Below are 19,861 nucleotides of genomic sequence, written 5' to 3'. Positions count from 1 at the left end.
TTGTTCTTAACCGTTACACTCTAACTAGTTCAAATGTCCAGTGAAAGTCTGTCCACATCTCATTAGACGGAGACCCTTCGCTGTTCTCTTTCTGGCTCTGAGGGGGGTGCGGTGTGGGGAGGGGAGATGGTGGCCGTGTCAAGGTGTGTAACATTTCTTTGTGCACTTGTCGTGTAGGGGTTTTTGTTGCTGTTGTTGTTGTTGTTTTTAAAGGTAAGTCTACTTCAGGATTTAGACTGGGTGAATTCTAAGCCGCATTTAAAAGCCAAAGTCATATTTCATCAAACACTAGGCTCACAGAAATCTTTTCAGCTCTTTCACTCCCCTTTTTCTGTTGGGCTTGAGATGAACCCTGTGGGCTTGCTCTAGTGGCATTATAACAATAAATCCTGAAAGGGGTCTGAGTTCAGCGATGCTGAGTGTGAATCCTTAGCATTCTTGCAAACGGTTGAAAAGAAAGGAACCATTTCTGTAGGCTCTTTAGGATTTAGAGTTCAGTAGACCCGCTTGTGACACCCTCTTCCCCCACTCTCCTTCTGAGGGACCTCGGACAAGTTACTTGCAACTTTGCTCTCATTTTCCCTGTTAGTAAAACAGTGTGGTAATAACTACCCCTCAGGATTGTTAGAAGAGTTAATACAGTAGTTTTGCAAAGTGTCAGGCACAAAGCCATCTTGCCATCTTGCAGTAAGCATAAGGACCCCAGGACCTTTCCTCTACCAGTGATTTAACTCTTCTAAACAAGATGTGTTGTGAGGCTCCAGTGATAATTTTACTATTACCCATGAATTGTCACTCAAACCTCTTCAGCACTTTTCACCATTAGTCATATTAAGACACATAGCATTTTTCCATGATTACATCTGCCACTTTTTTCTAGAAAATGCTTTGGGCTTTACTAGTACCTGCCTTCTGCCACATCCATCCATTCATGTATTAAACAACAACGGTGGGGCGCCTGGGTGGCTCAGTCATTAAGCATCTGCTTTCGGCTCAGGTCATGATCCCAGCGCCCTGGGATTGAGTCCCTGCATTGGGCTTCATGCTCAGCAGGGAGCCTGCTTCTCCCTCTCCTGCTGCTGCTCCCCCTGCTTGTGCTCTCTCTCTCTCTCTCTCTTTCTCTCTGACAAATAAATAAAATATTTTTTAAAAAGCTTAAAACAACAACAACAACACCAGCAGCAAAATTTCGTGAGCCGCTGCCCTGGCCTCAGTCTGCTCATCGTCTAGTAGAGGGAGACAGCTGTGCACACAAAGAAATCACAGATACACTGATAGACTCTGGACAGTGTCAAGGAGTGGAGTGTAAGAGAGAGGTTCTGTTGGTTCTCCTTGGCCGGAGTACCTGGAGGGATGGGGAAAGATGTGGTCAGGGAAGACTTCTGATGAAAGAGTTGAGTCTTCAAAACATACGACAAAACATGTCAGGGTGATTGTCAGGGGAGGGAGTCTATTGTAGAAAGAATATTCTAAGCAGAAGGAACAGCATGAGCAAATGATCAGTGGCATGGATGAGCAAGACACAGTCAGGACTAAGTAGAAAGACTGTACAATTATGCCAAGCACTTCCATAAGTCCTGGATTTAAGGATTCTCATTTATTGAGTACTGATATGTTCCATATGCATCTCACTTAATTCCCACAGCAAGCTTGTTAGGTAAGTGTTGTTATTCCAGAATCTTCAGATACCGAATTTGAGGTTCTTAGAGATCAAGGCATTTGCCAAGGGCATGTAAGTGAGAGTCAAGTCTCTCAGTCTGAGGACAATAATAACTACAGTAATAAAAACAATAAGCTGTTCCTATAGTGCGGGGCACGCTCTGACCTGCACTGTATGTATCCGCTGGTCACATGTGGCTATTTAAACAAAGTTGAACAAGATAGAAGCGTCAGTCCCTCACTTGCATGATCCACATTTCAGGTGCTCAGTTGCTAGGTGGGCCTGGTGACTACAATATCGGACTGTGCAGATCTAGAACATTTCCATCATCTCAGAGCATTCTCTCTATTGGACAACACTTTACATATATTCACACATCTAGTCCTTGTAACAGTCCTAGAGGAAGATACCATTATTCAAATTGTACAGATGTGGATACTGAAACATAAAGACAAGAAACGTGAGTTAGGTCCCACAACGAATGAGTCCATGTCTTTAAGCACAGCACTATAATGTCAACCCCATGTGCTCTAGTCTGTATAGCATGGTGGAGTATTAGAAGAGTAGAGTTCAGTGTTTTCTTGTGTATAGACTAGCGTTTCGTCCTCTGCAGAGTAAATGTCTTTGATACGATTCTTACCCTTCCAAGAGCTGACTGTTGTTGGTGCAGGCCTTGTAAACGTGAGGCTCGTGGTCTCCAAAGAGCCTCCTCCCCAGAGACCCTATCAGCCTTTTAGTAGAACAACTCATTGGATAGAATTATCAATCTATTCATCCCCCCAAATGGCCAAATCTGTAATCTAAAGATGATATAGTCTTAGGTAGTGTTCAAAACCCTCATTCTTTTTCTCTTCAGAAAAGGCGTCTGAGGCTGTTATTTCAAGAGAATTTTTTTCAAGATGCCAACACATCTGTAGCAGCCCTTTTTATTTTCAAACACAGGGGAAAACAAAAACAAAACTCTAGGCCGGGAGGCTGAAAATCCTAGTTTGAGCCCTACCTCTGCCTCTAAGTAGTTAAATAAACTTGACTGAGTTACTTCACGTCTCTGAAATTCAGTTTCTTCCACTCCGACCTGGAGAGAAAATAACACATTTCTCAGGATTTTTTAAAAGCTAAATGAAGGGTACGGTGTTTGAGGATGCTTTGCAAGTTATAAAGTACTTTATATAGCTATAAAGTATGAGATAATTATAACACAAATCCTAGAACTTGAGATGATTTTTTCCCATATAATCCTTTAAAGTTTACAAAGCAGTGTGGCTTGATAAATTATAGGATGACTTACTCTTAATCATAACATTTGCAAAGTTTCTATTTTCTTTTACATAAATATAGTAGATATTGAAAAAAAGGATGGAAGGAAGAATGGATGGTTGGTAGATAGGGGAGAGGGAGGGAGACAACACATAAGGGTAAATGGGAGAGTTGTACGTGAAGTTTTAATTTTGTTTTAAAACCCATTCCTTCGTACGAACTGTGTTCTGTGTATGTGGAGGGGTAGGAATCATTAAATAAGAAGGCTTGCACTGATTGATTGATTCCATAAGCTTATTTTCCTGATTTTTTTTTTTCATTCAAAAATTTATTGAGCAACTACCATCAGCTGAGCATTGTTCAAGTTTCAGGAAAAATAAGATTGGATATCTCACTTTTTTTTTTTTTTTTTTGGTACCTATTTCTTCAGCTGTTCATTTTGCCCTTTAAGCTTTCTGCCAAATGCCAAATAAACTGACACTTTACAGCCCTATGAAGGGCCCCAGCAGTGTGGAGGGCTGTGCTTGTCAAAATCTCATCTTGTGAATTGTTTCCTGATGTACACGTGCAGCCTGTGAGTCTTCTCTGAATTGTGCAGTGTATTCATTCAGAAAGGAGGAAGCTCCTCCTGCCCCTTGTTGCTTTCCCTGCTTTGGGCCTCTTTTCTCAGGGAAGGCCCCTCCAAGCTCTATGTGGCCGAAGGAAAAACGAGATACATCAGCTCTCCACTCACAGTGGGCATCAGCTATGCACTGCTGTGGATTGGGGTGGACATGAAACGGGGTTAAAGAGCCTCTCCTGAGGGAAATCTGGACATGACCTGCCTCTCGCCCATGTTAGACGAACCTGACCGGAGGTAATTGACATCTCAGAGCTTGAGAGTGTAGGACTTGGGGAGGCGTTTTTCTGCCTTCCTGTTTCTAGGAAAGGAAACACTTCACTTGGTTTTTTGAAGAAGCACCAATACACGATATTTGAAGCACAATACACAAGAGTATTGTGTACTGAGAGTATCTGAGAAAGGATCTCCATTTGTGACCCATGTCTTCACATACATTGTGGATGTGGAGGAACGGTTCAAACCTTGATATAGTGTGGCAGAATTGGGGCTAAAACTCAGATTTTCTAACTCTAAACCCATGGCTCTTACCAAGGTTCTGTGGTGGGCTGATACTTAAATATGTATTTCCCTTACATAAGACAATATAACATCAAAAATTGAGGGAGTGTGGAAGGAGCATGGGCTTTGGAATCGGACAGGACAAGGTCCAGTCCTGACACTCCTTCTATCTGCGTGATGTTCCTTGGGCATGTCACTTGAATACTCTGATCCTTTCCTTCTGCATCTGTTGAGGAGGGGGAAGAATATGGGCATTGTGGAAATTAAATGAGATAATATTTAAAGAGCTTAGCGCAGTACTCAGCCTGTCTTAGATGTCTGGTATGGTTGCTAGAAAGGAAGAAAAAATACAACTGTCTCTTGAGAAATAATTCAGTTGATGTTGATGCTGATGATGGTGCTAGTGGTGAGGGTCATTCTGGTAGTGGTGATGGAGATACAGCTACCATTAATCATACTTTTATTTTTGAAATCTCCTCAGTATCCGAGCAACCCTCTGATACTGCTGTTGTCTTCGTTTTATAGCTGGTCTTTCTGTCTCCAAATTCCACTCTTCTCCCATTACTGTGCCCTACTCCTCAGATTCCAAGCCTAGATATGTCAACAGTGAGTCTACTGGAGAAGAAACAAGCAAACGCTACAGACTTATTTTTTTCTCACTTTCCCATTTGAAACCCTGTGAGATAGGCTTTGCCTGTGCTTTATATATGTGGAGTCTGTAAATATGGGTCATCATTAGAAATTCCCTGAACTTATTTATAACACTGTAAGACCAGCAGAGTCTGACCCCTCTTCTGTCAAGGATCTCAGGATCAGTATCTTTAAGACCCCAGTATTTTGAGATCTACAGCTAAGTAAATATCAGCCACATGGTTATTGGGTTTTTACCTTGGAGAACAACCTAAGAACCAACAGTTTGAAATGAGGCTACCTGGATATGAATCCAAGCCCTGCTTCTTGTGAGCTGTGTGAATGTGGTTAAGTTACCCCTCATTTGTAAGCTTCAGTTTCCACTTCTCTGAAATGAGGATGATACAGTATCAGTCACATTCAGTGGCTGTAAGAATAAAATGAGACAGGTATGGAGAGAGCATGTGCAAAACCAGCTCAGTTAATACTAACTCATGTCGATCTTGCCATTTGCAACAACGTGGATGGAACTGGAGGGTGTTATGCTGAGTGAAATAAGTCAATCAGAGAAAGACATATATCATATGACCTCACTGATATGAGGAATTCTTAATCTCAGGAAACAAACTGAGTGTTGCTGGAGTGGCAGGGGGTGGGAGGGATGGGGTGGCTGGGTGATAGACACTGGGGAGGGTATGTGCTATGGTGAGCGCTGTGCATTGTACAAGACTGTTGAATCACAGATCTGTACCTCTGAAACAAATAATGCAATATATGTTAAGAAAAGAAAAAAGAAGAAGAAGATAGCAGGAGGGGAAGAATGAAGGGGGGGAATCGGAGGGGGAGACGAAGCATGAGAGACGATGGACTCTGAAAAACAAACTGAGGGTTCTAGAGGGGAGGGGGTGGGGGGATGGGTTAGCCTGGTGATGGGTATTAAAGAGGGCACGTTCTGCGTGGAGCACTGGGTGTTATGCACAAACAATGAATCATGGAACACTACATCCAAAACTAATGATGTAATGTATGGTGATTAACATAACAATAAAAAATTAAAAAAAAATACTAGCTCATGTCTAGGGTTTCTTCCTGTGAAAGCTTTTGTGCCCTGGATAGGGAGCTGTGTCACTCAGGGCCCACCTAGAAAAATCTAAACTGCCCTAAGTATTTAAAAAACAGGGAATTTAGTACAGAAAAGTGGTGACCCAAATAATGAAGGCGCCAAGACTGGCTATATCCCTGTGAAGCAAGCCAGCGATCAGCAAAATGGAAGCTGTTTCTACCCCTAGGCAGGAGAGACAAAGGAAGGAGGGGCTTACCAGAGTCCAAGGGTGTCAGCAGATATCAGAGCCATGCAGCCCTGTCAGCAGAGCTGAAGTCAAACAGGAGAAGGAGACACACTCTGCCTGTCTACTTTCTGCAGCCTTCAGATCTCCTGGCCGATGTTGAATTGCAGTCTGCAGGAACCCACAGTACTGAGCAGAGCAGGGGACCTGATAAAAGCCAATAGGCCCAGGACTCTTACAGGCTCAGTCTCAGACCTCAATCACCCAGTTGCTGGGACCTCACTGCGGTGATAATCACCACAGAAAGTTTGAAAGAGTCTTCCCCCCGCTGCTGGGCCTCTGAACAATGGCCCAGGTTTTCAAGTTGCTGTGCTTGGGGAGGTAGAATTTGGAAAAAGCCTTGGAAAAACCTAGAAAGTTGTTGGAATGTAAGAGCCTCTCCTTGGCCCTCGAGGTCCTGATTTCTGGAAAGTCCTGCTTGCTGAGCAGCCAATGCTGTCAATATCTGGGGATTTATGTTCTGCGGAGGCACCCCTACCCCGCCTTTCCCCTGGCCAGTTCCTGCAGAGCACAGCAGGACCTGGGGGAACCTCCCTGAACCCCTACCGATTGAACTCAGCTGCTCCTGTGGCCCCCATGCTTCCATCCTATCCTGGCCCCCCTCAGAGAAGGGCTCCGTTAGGGTTCTCTTTCCCTCCTGCCAGACTGGGAGCAGCCCAAGGACAGGGAGTCATCTTCCTTATCCTTGCATCCCCACGCCTTGGTACTCTTGCCTCCTGCTCTGCACTAGCATCTGTGGAGGGGCTGGGCTTCTAAGCATGTGGATAAGAAAGTGTCAGCTTCCAGAAGCTTTTATTATAGAAGAAGAGGCAGGCAGTGTAGGGATTTTAAAACCACCAGTGTCTAATACCTATTCTTCTGAAGCTGTTTCAGAAAATAGAAAGGGTAGGAAAACTTCTAAATTCGTTCCATGAGGCCAGCATTAACTTGATCCCAAAAGGAGACAAAGAGCCCACCAAGAAGAAGAATTACAGACCAATATCCCTGAAGAACATAGATGCCAAAATTCTCACCAAGATACTAGCCAGTAGGATCCAACAATGCATTAAAAGGATTCTTCACCACGACCAAGTGGGACTTATTCCTGGACTTCAAGGGTGGTTCAACATTCGCAGATCAATTAACGTGATACATCACATTAATAAAAGAAAGGACAAGAACCATATGATCCTCTCAACTGATGTAAAAAAAGCATTTGACAAAGTACAGCATCCTTTCTTGATCAAAACTCTTCAGAGTATAGGGATAGAGGGTACGTACCTCAATATCATAAAATCCATCTATGAAAAGCCCACAGCGAGTATCATTCTCAATGGAAAAAAACTGAGAGCTTTCCCCTAAGGTCAGGAACACAACAGGGATGCCCACTCTCACCACTGCTGTTCAGCATAGTACTAGAAGTCTTAGCCTGAGCGATCAGACAACAAAAAGAAATAAAGGTATTCAAATTGGCCAAGAAGAAGTCAAACTCTTACTCTTTGCAGATGACATGATACTCTGTGTGGAAAACCCAAAAGACTCCACCCCCAAATTGCTAGAACTCATACAAGAATTCAGTAATGTGACAGTATATAAAATCAATGCACAGAAATTAGTAGCATTTCTATACACTAACAATGAGACAGAAGAAAGAGAAATTAAGGAATCAATCCCATTTACAATTGTATCAAAAACTGTTAAGATACCTAGGAATAAATCTAACCAAAGAGGCAAAGGATCTGTATTTTAAAAACTACAGAACACTTATGAAAGAAATCATGGAAGACACAAAGAAATGGAAAAACATTCCATGCTTGTGGATTGGAAGAATAAATATTATTAAAATGTCTGTGCTACCCAGAGCAATGTACACATTCAATGCAATCCCTACCCTATCAAAATATCATCGACACTTTTCACAGAGCTGGAACAAATAATCTTAAAATTTGTATGGAATCAGAAAAGACCCTGAATAGCCAGAGGAATGTTGAAAAAGAAAACCAAAGCTGGTGGCATCACAATGCAAGACTTCAAGCTCTATTACAAAGCTATAATCATCAAGACAGTATGATATTGGCACAAAAACAGACACATAGATCAGCGGAACCAAAATAGAGAACCCAGAAATGGACCCTCAACTCTGTGGTCAACCAGTCTTCGACAAAGCAGGGAAGAACATCCAATGGAAAAAGGACAGTCTCTTCAGTAAATGGTGCATCCAATAAAATTGGACAACCACATCTAGATGAATGAAATTTGACCGTTTTCTTACACCGTACAGAAAGATAAACTCAAAATGGATGAAAGACCTAAATGTGAGACAGGAATCCATCAAAATCCTAGAGGAGAACACAGGCAGCAACCTCTCCGACCTTGGCCACAGCAACTTCTTGATAGACAAGTCTCCAAAGGCAAGGGAAACAAAAGCAAAAATGAACTACTGGGACTTGATCAAGATAAAAACCTGCACAGCAAAGGAAACAGCGAAAAAAACTAAAAGGCAACCTATAGAATGGGAGAAGATATTTGCAAATGACATATCAGATAAAGGGCTAGTATCCATGATCTATAAAGAACTTAATCAAACTCAACACCCAAAAAACAAGTAATCCATCAAGAAATGGGCAGAAGACATGAACAGACATTTCTCCATAGGAGACATCCAGATGGCCAACAGACACATGAAAAAATGCTCAACACCACTCAGCATCAGGGGAATACAGATCAAAACCACAGTGAGATACCACCTCACACCAGTCAGAATGGCTAAAATGAACAAGACAGGAAACAACAGATGTTGGCGAGGATGTGGAAAAAGGGGAACCCTCTTACACTGCTGTTGGGAATGCAAGCTGGTATAGCCACTCTGGAAAACAGTATGGACAACTTCCTCAAGAAGTTGAAAATAGAGCTACCCTACGACCAGGCAATTGCACTATTAGGTATTTACCCCAAAGATACAAATGTAGTGATCTGAAGGGGCACCTGCACCCCAATGTACATAGCAGCAAGGTCTACAATAGCCAAACTATGGAAAGAGCCCAGATGTCCATTGACAGATGACTGGATAAAAAAGATGTGGTATACACACCCACACACAATGGAATATTACTTAGCCATCAGAAAGGATGAAATCTTAACCATTTACATAACCATTTACATGGAACTGGAGGGTATTATGCTGAGCAAAATAAGTAAATCAAATTATCATATGGTTTCACTCATGTGCAATATAAGAAACAGCACAAAGGATCATAAGAGAAGGGAGGGAAAACTGAATGGGAAGTCATCAGAGAGGGAGAAAAACCATGAGAGACTCTTAACTATAGGAAACAAACTGAGGGTTGCTGGAGGGGAGGTGGAGGGGGAGTAGGGTACCTGGGTGATGGGCATTAAGGAGGGCACATGATGTGAAGAGCACTGGGTGTTATATGCAACTGATGAATCACTGAACACTACATCTGAGACTAATGATGTGCTATATGTTGGCTACTTGTATTTAAATTAAAAAAAAGACAAAACACTATCTTGTGTGCTAGGGAAGTTCAAGGGTGTGTTTGAATACTGAACAGGGAGACTCCCATCTTTCCTGGAGGACCAGGGAAGCCGCCTGAGGAAGTAACATTGGAGTGAGGAATAAATAGGAGGTAACCTGGCAAAGAGGTTGGGGAATGGCATTTCAGATAGAGGCAAGAACAAGTGCAGAGGTCCTGAAGTGGGAAAGAGAGCGGGGAGTGGGGGCGAGGCTGGTGCTGCGTGGAGATGGGGAGGTCCGCGGGAGCCCCGTCTCCGCCCTGCCCCCACATGCTGCCCCCCGGCCTGTGTTGTAGTGAGGAATGTTGGCATGTTTGCCGCTCCCACTTCATGACGCCTGCTGTATGGTTTTGTGCATAGAAAATGCTTGTTGGACATTTGAATAAACGATGGACCATTCTAGGATCTAAATAGTCCTTTTAGCTCTGTCATCACATTTATAACTTCATTTATCCAGCAAGTATCAACAAATACAGTCTGTGCAGAAGAAGCCCGAGCTTATACCATTTACGGGAAAGTCTCCATTATCGCGCATTCTTTGAACAGAAACTCACTGTCAGTCACCCTGTCCTTTACACCAAGAGTTCTGTGATAAGTAGTAGTAAGAATGGGGACCTAGAGATGCCAAAAAGATTTAGTCATCACACAGCTCAGTTGCCTTCTTTGAGATTGAAATGGGATGTGTTAAGCCAGATCCCATTCATCTCTGACCTTCACTAGCAGTGTGACCTTGGTCGGGTCACTCAACCTCTGTGTGCCTCGGTTTCTACACCAAGGGGTGTGGCACTAACAGTAGGGACTTGACAGGGTTAATAGAAAGGGAGGTCATGCACATAAATATTCAGCACAGTGCCTGGTATTTTCTGAGTGTAGAATCATGGATGGCCGATGCTTTTATTACTCTGACTACGGTTACTGTGATTCCTACAATGGTTAGATGCTGTACACTGACCAGATTAAGCAAGGACAGCACCAGTTACCTAGTTTCCCCATGGCAGGCAGGTATGTTCTCTTGCTTTCCATCTGAGACGGGCCTGCACAGGAATGCTCTCTCAGTGTTTGGCTGTATAAAGGAGTGTCCTATGCTTGTTCTTAGCTTTCTTTTCTCATTCTTTATTTTAGCATTTTTTAAAGAGGGTTTTGTTTTGTTCTGCTTTCTCACAGGAGTGATTGGAGCAGATGTGAGAGGGTACGGCCTCGCCTGTGAGGGACAGCCAGTGACGTCACGGCTGGCTGTCATCTGTGGAACGTCTTCTTGTCACATGGGGGTGAGTCTGCCGGGCAGGGGGCAGGGCCACCACCCCTTGGTGGGGGGAGGGGCAGCCTAAGAGGAGATGTGACTTGCTGGCCCCTTTGCCTGTCAGTTCCTTCCTTCCTGCTGCCCGCCTGCTGTCTAGCCAGAAGCCCAGCCCGTCTCCCAAAAGCTGTGCTTTGATTTGCCGGATCTTTCTTTTTCCAGGGGCCAGATTCTTAAAAAGTGTGCGAAGGTCTGAGTCTGTCTTTGACATCACCCTGGTCAGAGACCCCAGGCATGAGGGGTGAAATTGGATCCAAGGGTGGCAACGCCTTGCTCCCAGGCGGATCTGTCCCTAATGGGTTGCTGAGTCTTCTCTGCAAAGGGGTGTCTATTTTCTTTGGCCACTGAGCTCTCTCCAAATCAATATAAATCCATCTCCCTGGGAGCGCCCTGATGATCTATAGAATCAGGCTGCATATCATGACTTCAAAAGAACACTGATAAGCAATTTTCACTGTTAATTTTTCTCCATGAATTAGTGGAAAGGCGTTCTCCCAAGATTGCAGTTAAAATTTAGTGCCTGCCCTAAAATTTATATCTCCTTTAAATGCATGAGTCTGAAAGCATTCCATTTCGATAAGTACCCATTTCTACCATATTTTTATTTAAAAGTCATTACTCTGTTAAACTTAGATGGACGACTCCTTGGATTTTTCCCAGATGAGTAAAATAGAGGGAGAGAGGGAGAGAAGGAGGGGGAAGGTGGGCAAGGATTAGCGTGGACACAGTCCAGGGGCAGAATCTCTGCAGCCATGGAGGGAATCATGTGCCGTGTCAAACTGTGTTGAGTAACAGTAGGGACCAGTGAGCCTTTTTTACCATTAAATATTTTGGTTGAGTAAATAGTGATGCATTTACTTACTTACTTATCCCCTCTTCTTGTGTCCGGAGCTGTGCTGAACCTTGGGGACATAAGGGTGACAGAAGTCCTGCCATTGATGAGGCACAATTATAGCTGGCATTAATAGTACAAGGCCCCAGGATATCCATTCAGATTGAACCTGTGATCCTGAGCATCTACCATGTGCCAAACACTGTGCACAGCTTCCCATTTCACGGAGATGGTAGTGCCAGCCCCATTGGTTTCCAATTTTACTAACTCTGCTTACTAAGTATGGGCCCCCTGGTGAGGTATTTATCCCCTCCGGGCCTCAGATTCCTTATCTACAAAATGTGGAGAGTTCTAGTACACGGCTCCTAGTATTCTGAGCATGAAATGAGGCTGCAGTGTGCTTCACATAAAGTAAGCACACCATAGTGGTTAGCTCTTGATGAGTTGTGCTGGTGCTGTCGGGCAGAAAGGAGACCGGGACTAACTCTGCCTGGGAAGGGTTTTGGGTTAGGGACACCTTCCTGAGGGGACATTTATGTTAGATTCCAAGGTCATAGATTCCCTTGATCCGCCCCTTCCCCCCACCAAAAACAAACAAACAAAAAGTTTTTTTTTTTAAGATTTTATTTATTTGTATGTGTGTGTGAGAGAGGGAGCAAGAGCGAGCACGAGCAAAGGGAGAGGCAGAGGCACAGGGAGAAGCAGGCTCCCCGCTGAGCAGGGAGCCCCATGCGGGACTCCATCCCAGGTACCTGGTATCATGACCCGAGCCGAAGGCAGATGCTTAACCGACTGAGGCACCCAGGCATCCCCTCCCCCCCCCGTTTTCCTTTTACTTGTTTCTGTGGACAAGGTCTTAAGTGGAACTTCTTTAACTGAAGTTAACAGCAGGCCTGTTGTAGGGCCCAGCTATCCCTGAAGGCAAAGGTCTGCAGAGGCCTCAGGCCTCCTCACACAGGGGGTGCCCTGCTGGGCAGCCCGCACTCATCTCCCTAGACACGAGTCTACACTGGTTAGCTTGTCTTAACTGAACCCTGACTGAAACCTATTTAAATCACCCCCATTTTCACAGGGACACTGCTAATCTGGTTTCTCCTGTGAAATCTGAATTTCAGGCACTTTTACTACACTCAGTTCAGATTTCTGAGCAGAAGCAAATCCAAATGAATGTGAGGGACTTTGTCGTGTGCCCACTTCTCATTCTCCGTGTCTCTTAATGGAGATGGTACTCCCTTTTCCTACAGGATCCATTTTGCCAATCAGGCAGCTAAGGAGTAGAAAAGTCCAGCAGTGTTCCCTGGGTCACAAGCTGTTAAGCTGGAGCTCAGCACTCAGACCCAGCTCTGTCTCATTCCCAAACGCATCCCTCTCAGTGCCTTGCTGTGTTGTGCACGATGGTCATGTCCCTCAAAGAAGTGGAGACAGCCTGGGCTTCAGAGCTATCCGGATGTGGGTTCAACACCTGTTCATGCACTTTTTGGGCTTGTGACCTGAGAGGTGAGCTACTTTTCCGAATCTCACATCCCTCCTCCATCCCATCGGGGGTGGCTCTGCCAGTCTCATGGTGTTGCTGGTTACTGTGAATCGTGCACGTATATATCTAGTACAGAGCAGACACTCAGATATGGTGGAGATTCTTAGTACACTTTCCTAGTGTCATATAAGGCTCACATGAAGCAACTGTTGGGGCTTTAACGAGTTTGATGGGCAGCTGCAGTTGGTTGCAATGAATGAGGGCCATAAAATGCCAGTTTATTATGGTCGTGTTGTGCTGGAAATAAAGTCCCCACCCCCATCCCGCTTTGTACTTGGGAGTGGGAAGGGACCTTCTGGGCCAACGGGATTAATCATCAGCTTTAATGTTATGTGGTGAGGGCGAGACTGTGGTCATGCTGGCATCAGAAAGTGCCTTTGATCTTGCTCAGGTGCCGGGCGCCCAGTGAGCTAGCAACAATAACACCTTTGTGAGGTCTAGGGGAGGTGCTGGTCTAAGGAAACACTCCCGGGAAAACTCAAGGACCCCCTTTGTTGTGGTTCTGGCAAATAAAACCACCAACTGTCAGGAAAAATTCACCAAACAGAACACAGGGACCAGAAGGGGCTCTGAGCTTTTCAAAAAGTGGTATTCAACCTGGTCTAAAGGATTCTGTTTCTTCCTGTCTGTGCACTGCTGATGTTTCTGATTCAGTACATTGATTGAGTCAAAATTCCCAAGAATATTTTATGCTTGATCCCGGTTGCCTCTTTCTAGATAATGAATGAATGAATGAATGAATGTCCAAGTAAGCAATTATTCATAAATACTTAGAAGTTCCTTACTCCCGGTCCCTGTTACTTCCAGGAATCTGGAAAAAAGCTTGAGGTTGAACATAAGCCCTACTAATCAGGCCTTTGATATTTTGGAAGATACAAGTGTGGGCTGTACATTTATCTTCCTTTAGGTGATTTAATTAACAAGGAAAAATGAATACTTGTTCCTTTTTTTAACTCCATGAAAGCAGAGCTGCTTGTTCAGAGTTAATTACTACCAAGTCCCCCAAACCCAAGATAATACACAGCGGGGGTTAGCCAGAGGTTGAAAAGTCACGGGGTCAGATGGAGATGATCCTTGCCATTGCTCTACCACCCCTTTCCTGGCGTCGTCAAGTCAAGTCAAGCGGTAACTTGGCAACCTGTGTTGCAGTTAGCATGTCAGATGAGGAGAGGACCCTGGAAAGTGGAAGAAGTATTGAAGAGGTAAGATGTGAACAGAACACTAGTTGTTGAGGGCTGGGAATTACATCTGCATCTTAAATCACTCAGAACTGAGGTTTTTTGCAAGGACTTAAATGAATGTGGGGATGGTGGTTCTGTCGATCCCAAGGACGTAGGCTCTTGTGCTGGCCCCTCCACGTACTACATTTAGATCAGATACTCCATCTTCTACTCCCTCAGTGTTCTCATCTGTTCAATGTGAGCAATAGTATTTACCCATAAAGATGTTTTGAGGATTAAATGGGGTGATCTTTGTAAACGGCTTGTCACTATGCCCAGCATAAAAGACCAAATACAGTGCTGTTATTAAAAAATGATTCATGAAGGCCAGAATGATCCGTTTGGTAATGGGTTTGAATTAGAGGCATCAGAGTGAACTCATGTTTAGCTTCATCTAGTTTACACATAGATACACATACAAGTATCTATAGACGTGTGTAGATATACAGTGCACGACCAGAGTGTGGTGGGAATAGGGAGAAGGGCCCACCCAAAGTCTTGAGTAGACAAGGACGTTTTCCTATAGGATGTGCTATTTCGCTGATCCCATTGGGACACTTCCTGTTAGTAAACATACATATATTTCCTAGCTCTGACAGTTGAGAGGATCTAGAAAACAGAATACCCCAGCAGCTAGTTGTTCCAAGCATACCAATACCCAGATCTTGGTTTCTAATATATTTCTCCAATAAAAAGAGCCAGGATTCCTTAGAGAAATGGTTGATTCTAGGACTGGAGCAGGAAATGGAGGAGATAAGCCTGGGGCATCTTATAGTGCCAGAAAAGTGAGGAAATGCTCAAAAAAAAAAAAAAATATATATATATATATATATATATATCAGGAGCCAACTGAGGGTGCTCCCAGTGACCAAGACTGGAACAATGTGGGCGGCAAAATAAAGTGGTACTGGATAATAACCTAAAGTATGACACAAATATCATGAGTCCATAAATGACTAAATGAATAAGACAAATCTCTCCTGCAGAAGAATTCCAAGTAATTTATATAAATACTTCCCCATCAATGAGGTGGAACATAATTTCCCACTCTTTAAGGGTGAGCTGCACTTAGTGACTTTCTTTCTAAGCGGACAGTATGAAAAAGGGGGGAAAAGTATAATTTTACAGAGAAGTCTGACAAACGTTACCTCCGCCAGGTGGCGAAGGTCAACATCAACGATGATAAGCCATGTTGATAATATGTACTGTTGATATGATTTAATGAGAATGGCACTTCATCATCCTCCTCAAAACCCATAACCATAGTCTGATCCTAAGAAAAAAATCAGCAAATCCAAACTGAGAGAATTTCTGTGAAATACCTGACCCGTACTCCTCGAAACTGGGAAAGTCATCAAAAAGCAAAGTCTAAAGAATCATCACCTAAACAGATAGGACAACTAAATGTAATGTAGGGTCGTGGGTGGGGTCCTGGAACAGAAAAAGGACATTAGGTGAAAACTCAGCAAATTTGAATAAAGTAAGGCATTTAGTAATGATATATCAATATTGCTCTGTAATTGTGATATTTCTGCCTCATGTGGGATATTAATGGTAGGGGAATCTGGATGTGGGGTATATGGGGGCTCTGTACTATTTTCATAAGTCTTCTGTAATCTAAAACTATTCTAAAATTAAAAGTTTATTTTCAAATCATTCATTAAATCATTCACTCATGATGGAAACATTTTCTTGTACCTGCCTGGCTAAGTGCTAAGGGTATTAAGATCAATATGATGAATGTGGAATGCCTGCCTTCATTGAGAAAGAGACAAGAAGGGGTACCTGGGTGGCTCAGTCGTTAGGCGTCTGCCTTCCACTCAGGTCATGATCTCCGGGGTCCTGGGATCCAGCCCCGCATCTGGCTCCCTGCTCCTTGGGGAAGCCTGCTTCTCCCTCTTCCGCTCCCCCTGCTTGTGTTCCCTCTCTCGCTGTGCTTTTTTTTGTAAAAAAAAAAAAAAATAAAAAAAAAAAAAAAAAAGGAGACAAGAAGGGGAGAACTGCAGCACAGATGGGAATTGTTATGGTCAATGCATGACCAGAGTGTGGTGGAAATAGGGAGAAGGGCCTGCCCAAAGTCTTGAGTAGACAAGGAAGTTTTCCTATAGGATGTGATATTTCCCTGATTGCACTGGGACACTTCCTGCCAGCCCAGTTTCAGGCCACATGCCCTGTCCTCTCTCTTCACTTTGTTTTTCTCTTCTGTGTCTACAACACCGTGCAGGTGACTTCCTCTGAGTTCTGGATGGGATGTGGTTATGTGCAGGCCCATCAGGAGGGCACCATAGGTGGGGAGAATAGCCACATGTCTTGAACACCTTCTGTTAGCAGGTATCTTGAACACCTCTAAGCCACATGTCTTAACCTTCTGTTAGCAGGTATCACCGCTAAGAAGAGAGTAGTCAGGTAGGACCAGTTTCTCTATCTCAGTCTCTTTAACAAGTGGTTTTGGCTGAGGTCATTGAGAAAGGTGGACAAGGAAGGGGGTCCTCATGGTACAAATAGGATCACTGTTACACCTGCCAATGAAAGAATTAGGGTTCTGTGCATAAAGTGCCCTGCTCCCTCTTAAGTCACCACCATTCCCAGGAGACTCTCCATATGGAGGCTGGCCCAGGGCCTCACAACCACATTTATTGAAAATAGACTATATGCTAGGCATCAATTTGTCAAGGGGAGGGTTGATGTGGTTCTGTGAGCAGTAAGAAACAGGTCATATACTCAGGAAGCTCAGGGTAGTGCTTCTCCTGGCATTTGAGGCTAGGGAAGTTCTACACTGTTCCGGACGAGGAGGACATTGAACAGCTCTGGACCAGCCTCAGTCAATATGAGGAGACAGACAGTAGTATTAGCTGCTACCATCTATCCGGCACCTACAGTGTACCCAGCACTGTGCTGAATCCTTTATGTCATGTAAGCAACAATTCTGGGAGATAGCCACCATTACTGTCTTCATTTCCCAAGTGAGAAGAGTGGGGCAAACAGTAGTTGAGTGGGTCCTGCCCTGTTCAAGCCCTCTAGGGGACTGACCTCAGAGGCCTCGCTCTTCCCTTTCAGTTCAATAGCTTCTTGCAAAGGTCCAGAGGAGAAGGAGAACAGGCTCGATGCAAATATGAGCAAATGTTGGTGCACACTTCTCACCAAAGAAAAGATTTGAAAGACAAGCACCTGAGAAGATTCTCACCATCATTCATCATTAGGAACATGCAAACCCAAACCACAGTGACGTACACGCTTATTGGAATGGCCAGTCTCAGGGCGAGGATGTAGGGACTGGAACCTACATGCTGCTGGTGGGGGCGTGAAATGGCACAACCACCTTGGAAAAGAGGTTAGCAGTTTCTTCCAGAGTTAATGTACACCTACCATGTGATTCAGCCATCCTGCTCACGAAAGCCTATGTCTGCTCGTAAACTTGTACAGAGATGCTCACAACCGCTTTATTTATAATAGCCCCCCCATTGGAAACAGCCCAAATGTCTGTCTACGGTGACTAGAAGACTATGCTATTGGGATGTCCATTATAATGGTTTACTACTAAGCAATAAAAGGGAATGAACTATTCATATAAAATACAGCATGCATTGATCTCAACGTAAGTAGGCTGATAGAAACCAAACCCCAAAAAAGTACAGACTATGTGATTCCATTTATTTAAAATTCTAAGTAATGCAGACTAACATATAGTGACAGAGAGCAGATCAGCCGTGAGAGCAGGAGAGCAGGTACGGTGGCAGCCAGGAGGATAGGCAGAACACAGATGGCACAAGGAAACTTTGGGGTTGATGGAGATGTTTACCTTGATTATGGTAATGTCTTCACTGGTGTATGCTGTGTCAAGACTTATCAAATCAGACTCTGTCAATATATGCAGCTTAGTGCATGCTAATTACACCTCGACAAAGCTTGTTGAAAAAACAGAAAGGAAGACCAGAAAAAATTAAAAACAGTAGTATCTGCAATCACTTATATAGTGCTTACTATAATTCAGGCACTGTTCTAAATATATGTATAGAAATTACTTCATCATCATTTTAAAAAACATACAATAAATGTTAGTTTTCACTTATTTCCTTCTAGCCCAACTTAATTCTTCAGCTACTCTGATGTGGTTTATTATTCTCTTCTTTTGGCCCCAGGCACAGACCAATAGTTATTGTTATTTGTGTTTTACTGGTACCGACTTGTATCTCAGATGAAGCAGACTTGCTCAGTGGGTCCATGTCTCCTGTGGCCCCTGTTGGCCCATCCTGTCCAGTTGGGAGCTAGGGCGTAGTAGATGCTTAGTGACTGCATGGTTGGATTGCTTCCCACCCATTTGTCCCAGAAGTGTGCAAGTGCTTGGATTTTCCAGAGGGTCTTCTTACTTCTTCCTGATCCACCTTTCATCATCTGTCTCTGCTGAATGGGGCTTGAGTGGAAGAAGCCCCTCACATGTGAGTTGCTGGCCGTCTGTTGCCCACCCCACTTTACCAGAGATATCCGGGTATTCATTTGGCCTCTCTGGGAAGTAAGATTTTTCATTGAACAGTGTTACCTAGTGAGTCCTGGGAGACACGAACCATCCATACTTGCTTTCTCTCCTTTCCTCTACCATGACAGCCTTCCAGCGCTTTCCAGTCCTGTGCTCTGCCCACCCTCCCCACCAGCCTGTACCCTTAGGAGGAGAACTGACCCTCCCTACTCCTCCCCCCGCCCCGCCGCCAGCAGCTCATCAGGACACATTTTGTCTCAGAGTCCTTCTATAGCCTGATGTCTGTTCTCTTGGGGAAAGAGAGTTGAGGAGCCTGAGGCTCTGGACTCTAACCACAGCAATGCCCCGTCAGACCTGTGCCGTGTTCTTAGAGTCTTGCTCTTTGGGTGATGGCCTTGGTGCAGCTCTGCGGCTTCCTCACAGCAGGAAGGAGGAAGTTCCCCCAAAGCAGACTGTGGCCCGGGCCTGGGGCACTGTTTCACGCAGGCCAGTGTTAGAGGAGCAAAGGATGCTCCCCATCATTACTTGGAAGGGGAATGCAAATTGCAACCACCTTGAGATCCACTGCACGCTTTTCGATTGGCTGCAGTCTTGGTGAGGATGTGGGGACGGGAACTCCTCCACGCTGCTGGTGGGGACGTGAAGCGGCACAACTGTTTTGGAAAAGAGCTTAGCAGTTTCTTACAAAGTCACACCTACTATGTGACCCAGCCATTCCACTCCTATAAAAGCCTGGCAGGGCTGTCTGGTCCTATGTTTCTGGAAGACCAGGAACAATGCAAGGTCAGGTGACCCAAGGCCTCTCCGAAGGTCTGAAACAAAAGCTTCTGGTGGTTTTTGTCAACTGGCCTGAGCCTCGCTTTCCACAAAGACAGCAGCCTGCCGGGAACAATGGTCAAAGAAGCAGAGGAAAACAATAAAACTAGCAGCAGTAAGAGTCACAACTAATAATGTACTGCATGCTTATTGTGGGGTAAG

At 44.3% G+C, this 19,861-nt stretch overlaps 1 protein-coding gene and 1 long non-coding RNA gene across 19 annotated transcripts in view; one reads left to right on the top strand and one right to left on the bottom strand.

Moving 5' to 3' along the window:
- The window catches only part of FGGY (FGGY carbohydrate kinase domain containing), a 400,333-nt gene that overhangs the window by 218,710 nt on the left and 161,762 nt on the right, over positions 1–19,861 (top strand). For all 18 annotated transcript variants that reach the window (XR_003208181.2, XM_025871735.2, XM_073896657.1 and 15 more), the window contains one exon: positions 10,691–10,794. Coding sequence is in view for 17 of the 18 variants with exons in the window: in XM_025871735.2 (XP_025727520.2) it covers positions 10,691–10,794 (104 nt within the window). In the remaining variant the exon portion in view is untranslated. The remainder of the gene's footprint in view (positions 1–10,690; positions 10,795–19,861) is intronic.
- Positions 18,085–19,861, bottom strand: part of LOC141373438 (uncharacterized) — a 41,960-nt gene continuing 40,183 nt past the window's right edge. Inside the window, exon 4 of the long non-coding RNA XR_012379460.1 lies at positions 18,085–18,314. This is a non-coding gene — a long non-coding RNA (uncharacterized lncRNA). The remainder of the gene's footprint in view (positions 18,315–19,861) is intronic.

This window comes from Callorhinus ursinus, unplaced genomic scaffold (assembly GCF_003265705.2).
Source record: "Callorhinus ursinus isolate GAN/ISIS: 27379988/994484 unplaced genomic scaffold, GSC_fseal_2.0 scaffold9, whole genome shotgun sequence".
Taxonomy (NCBI): Eukaryota; Metazoa; Chordata; class Mammalia; order Carnivora; family Otariidae; genus Callorhinus; species Callorhinus ursinus.
Note: the sequence above shows the minus strand (reverse complement) of the source record. Positions and strands in the feature narration are given on the sequence as shown.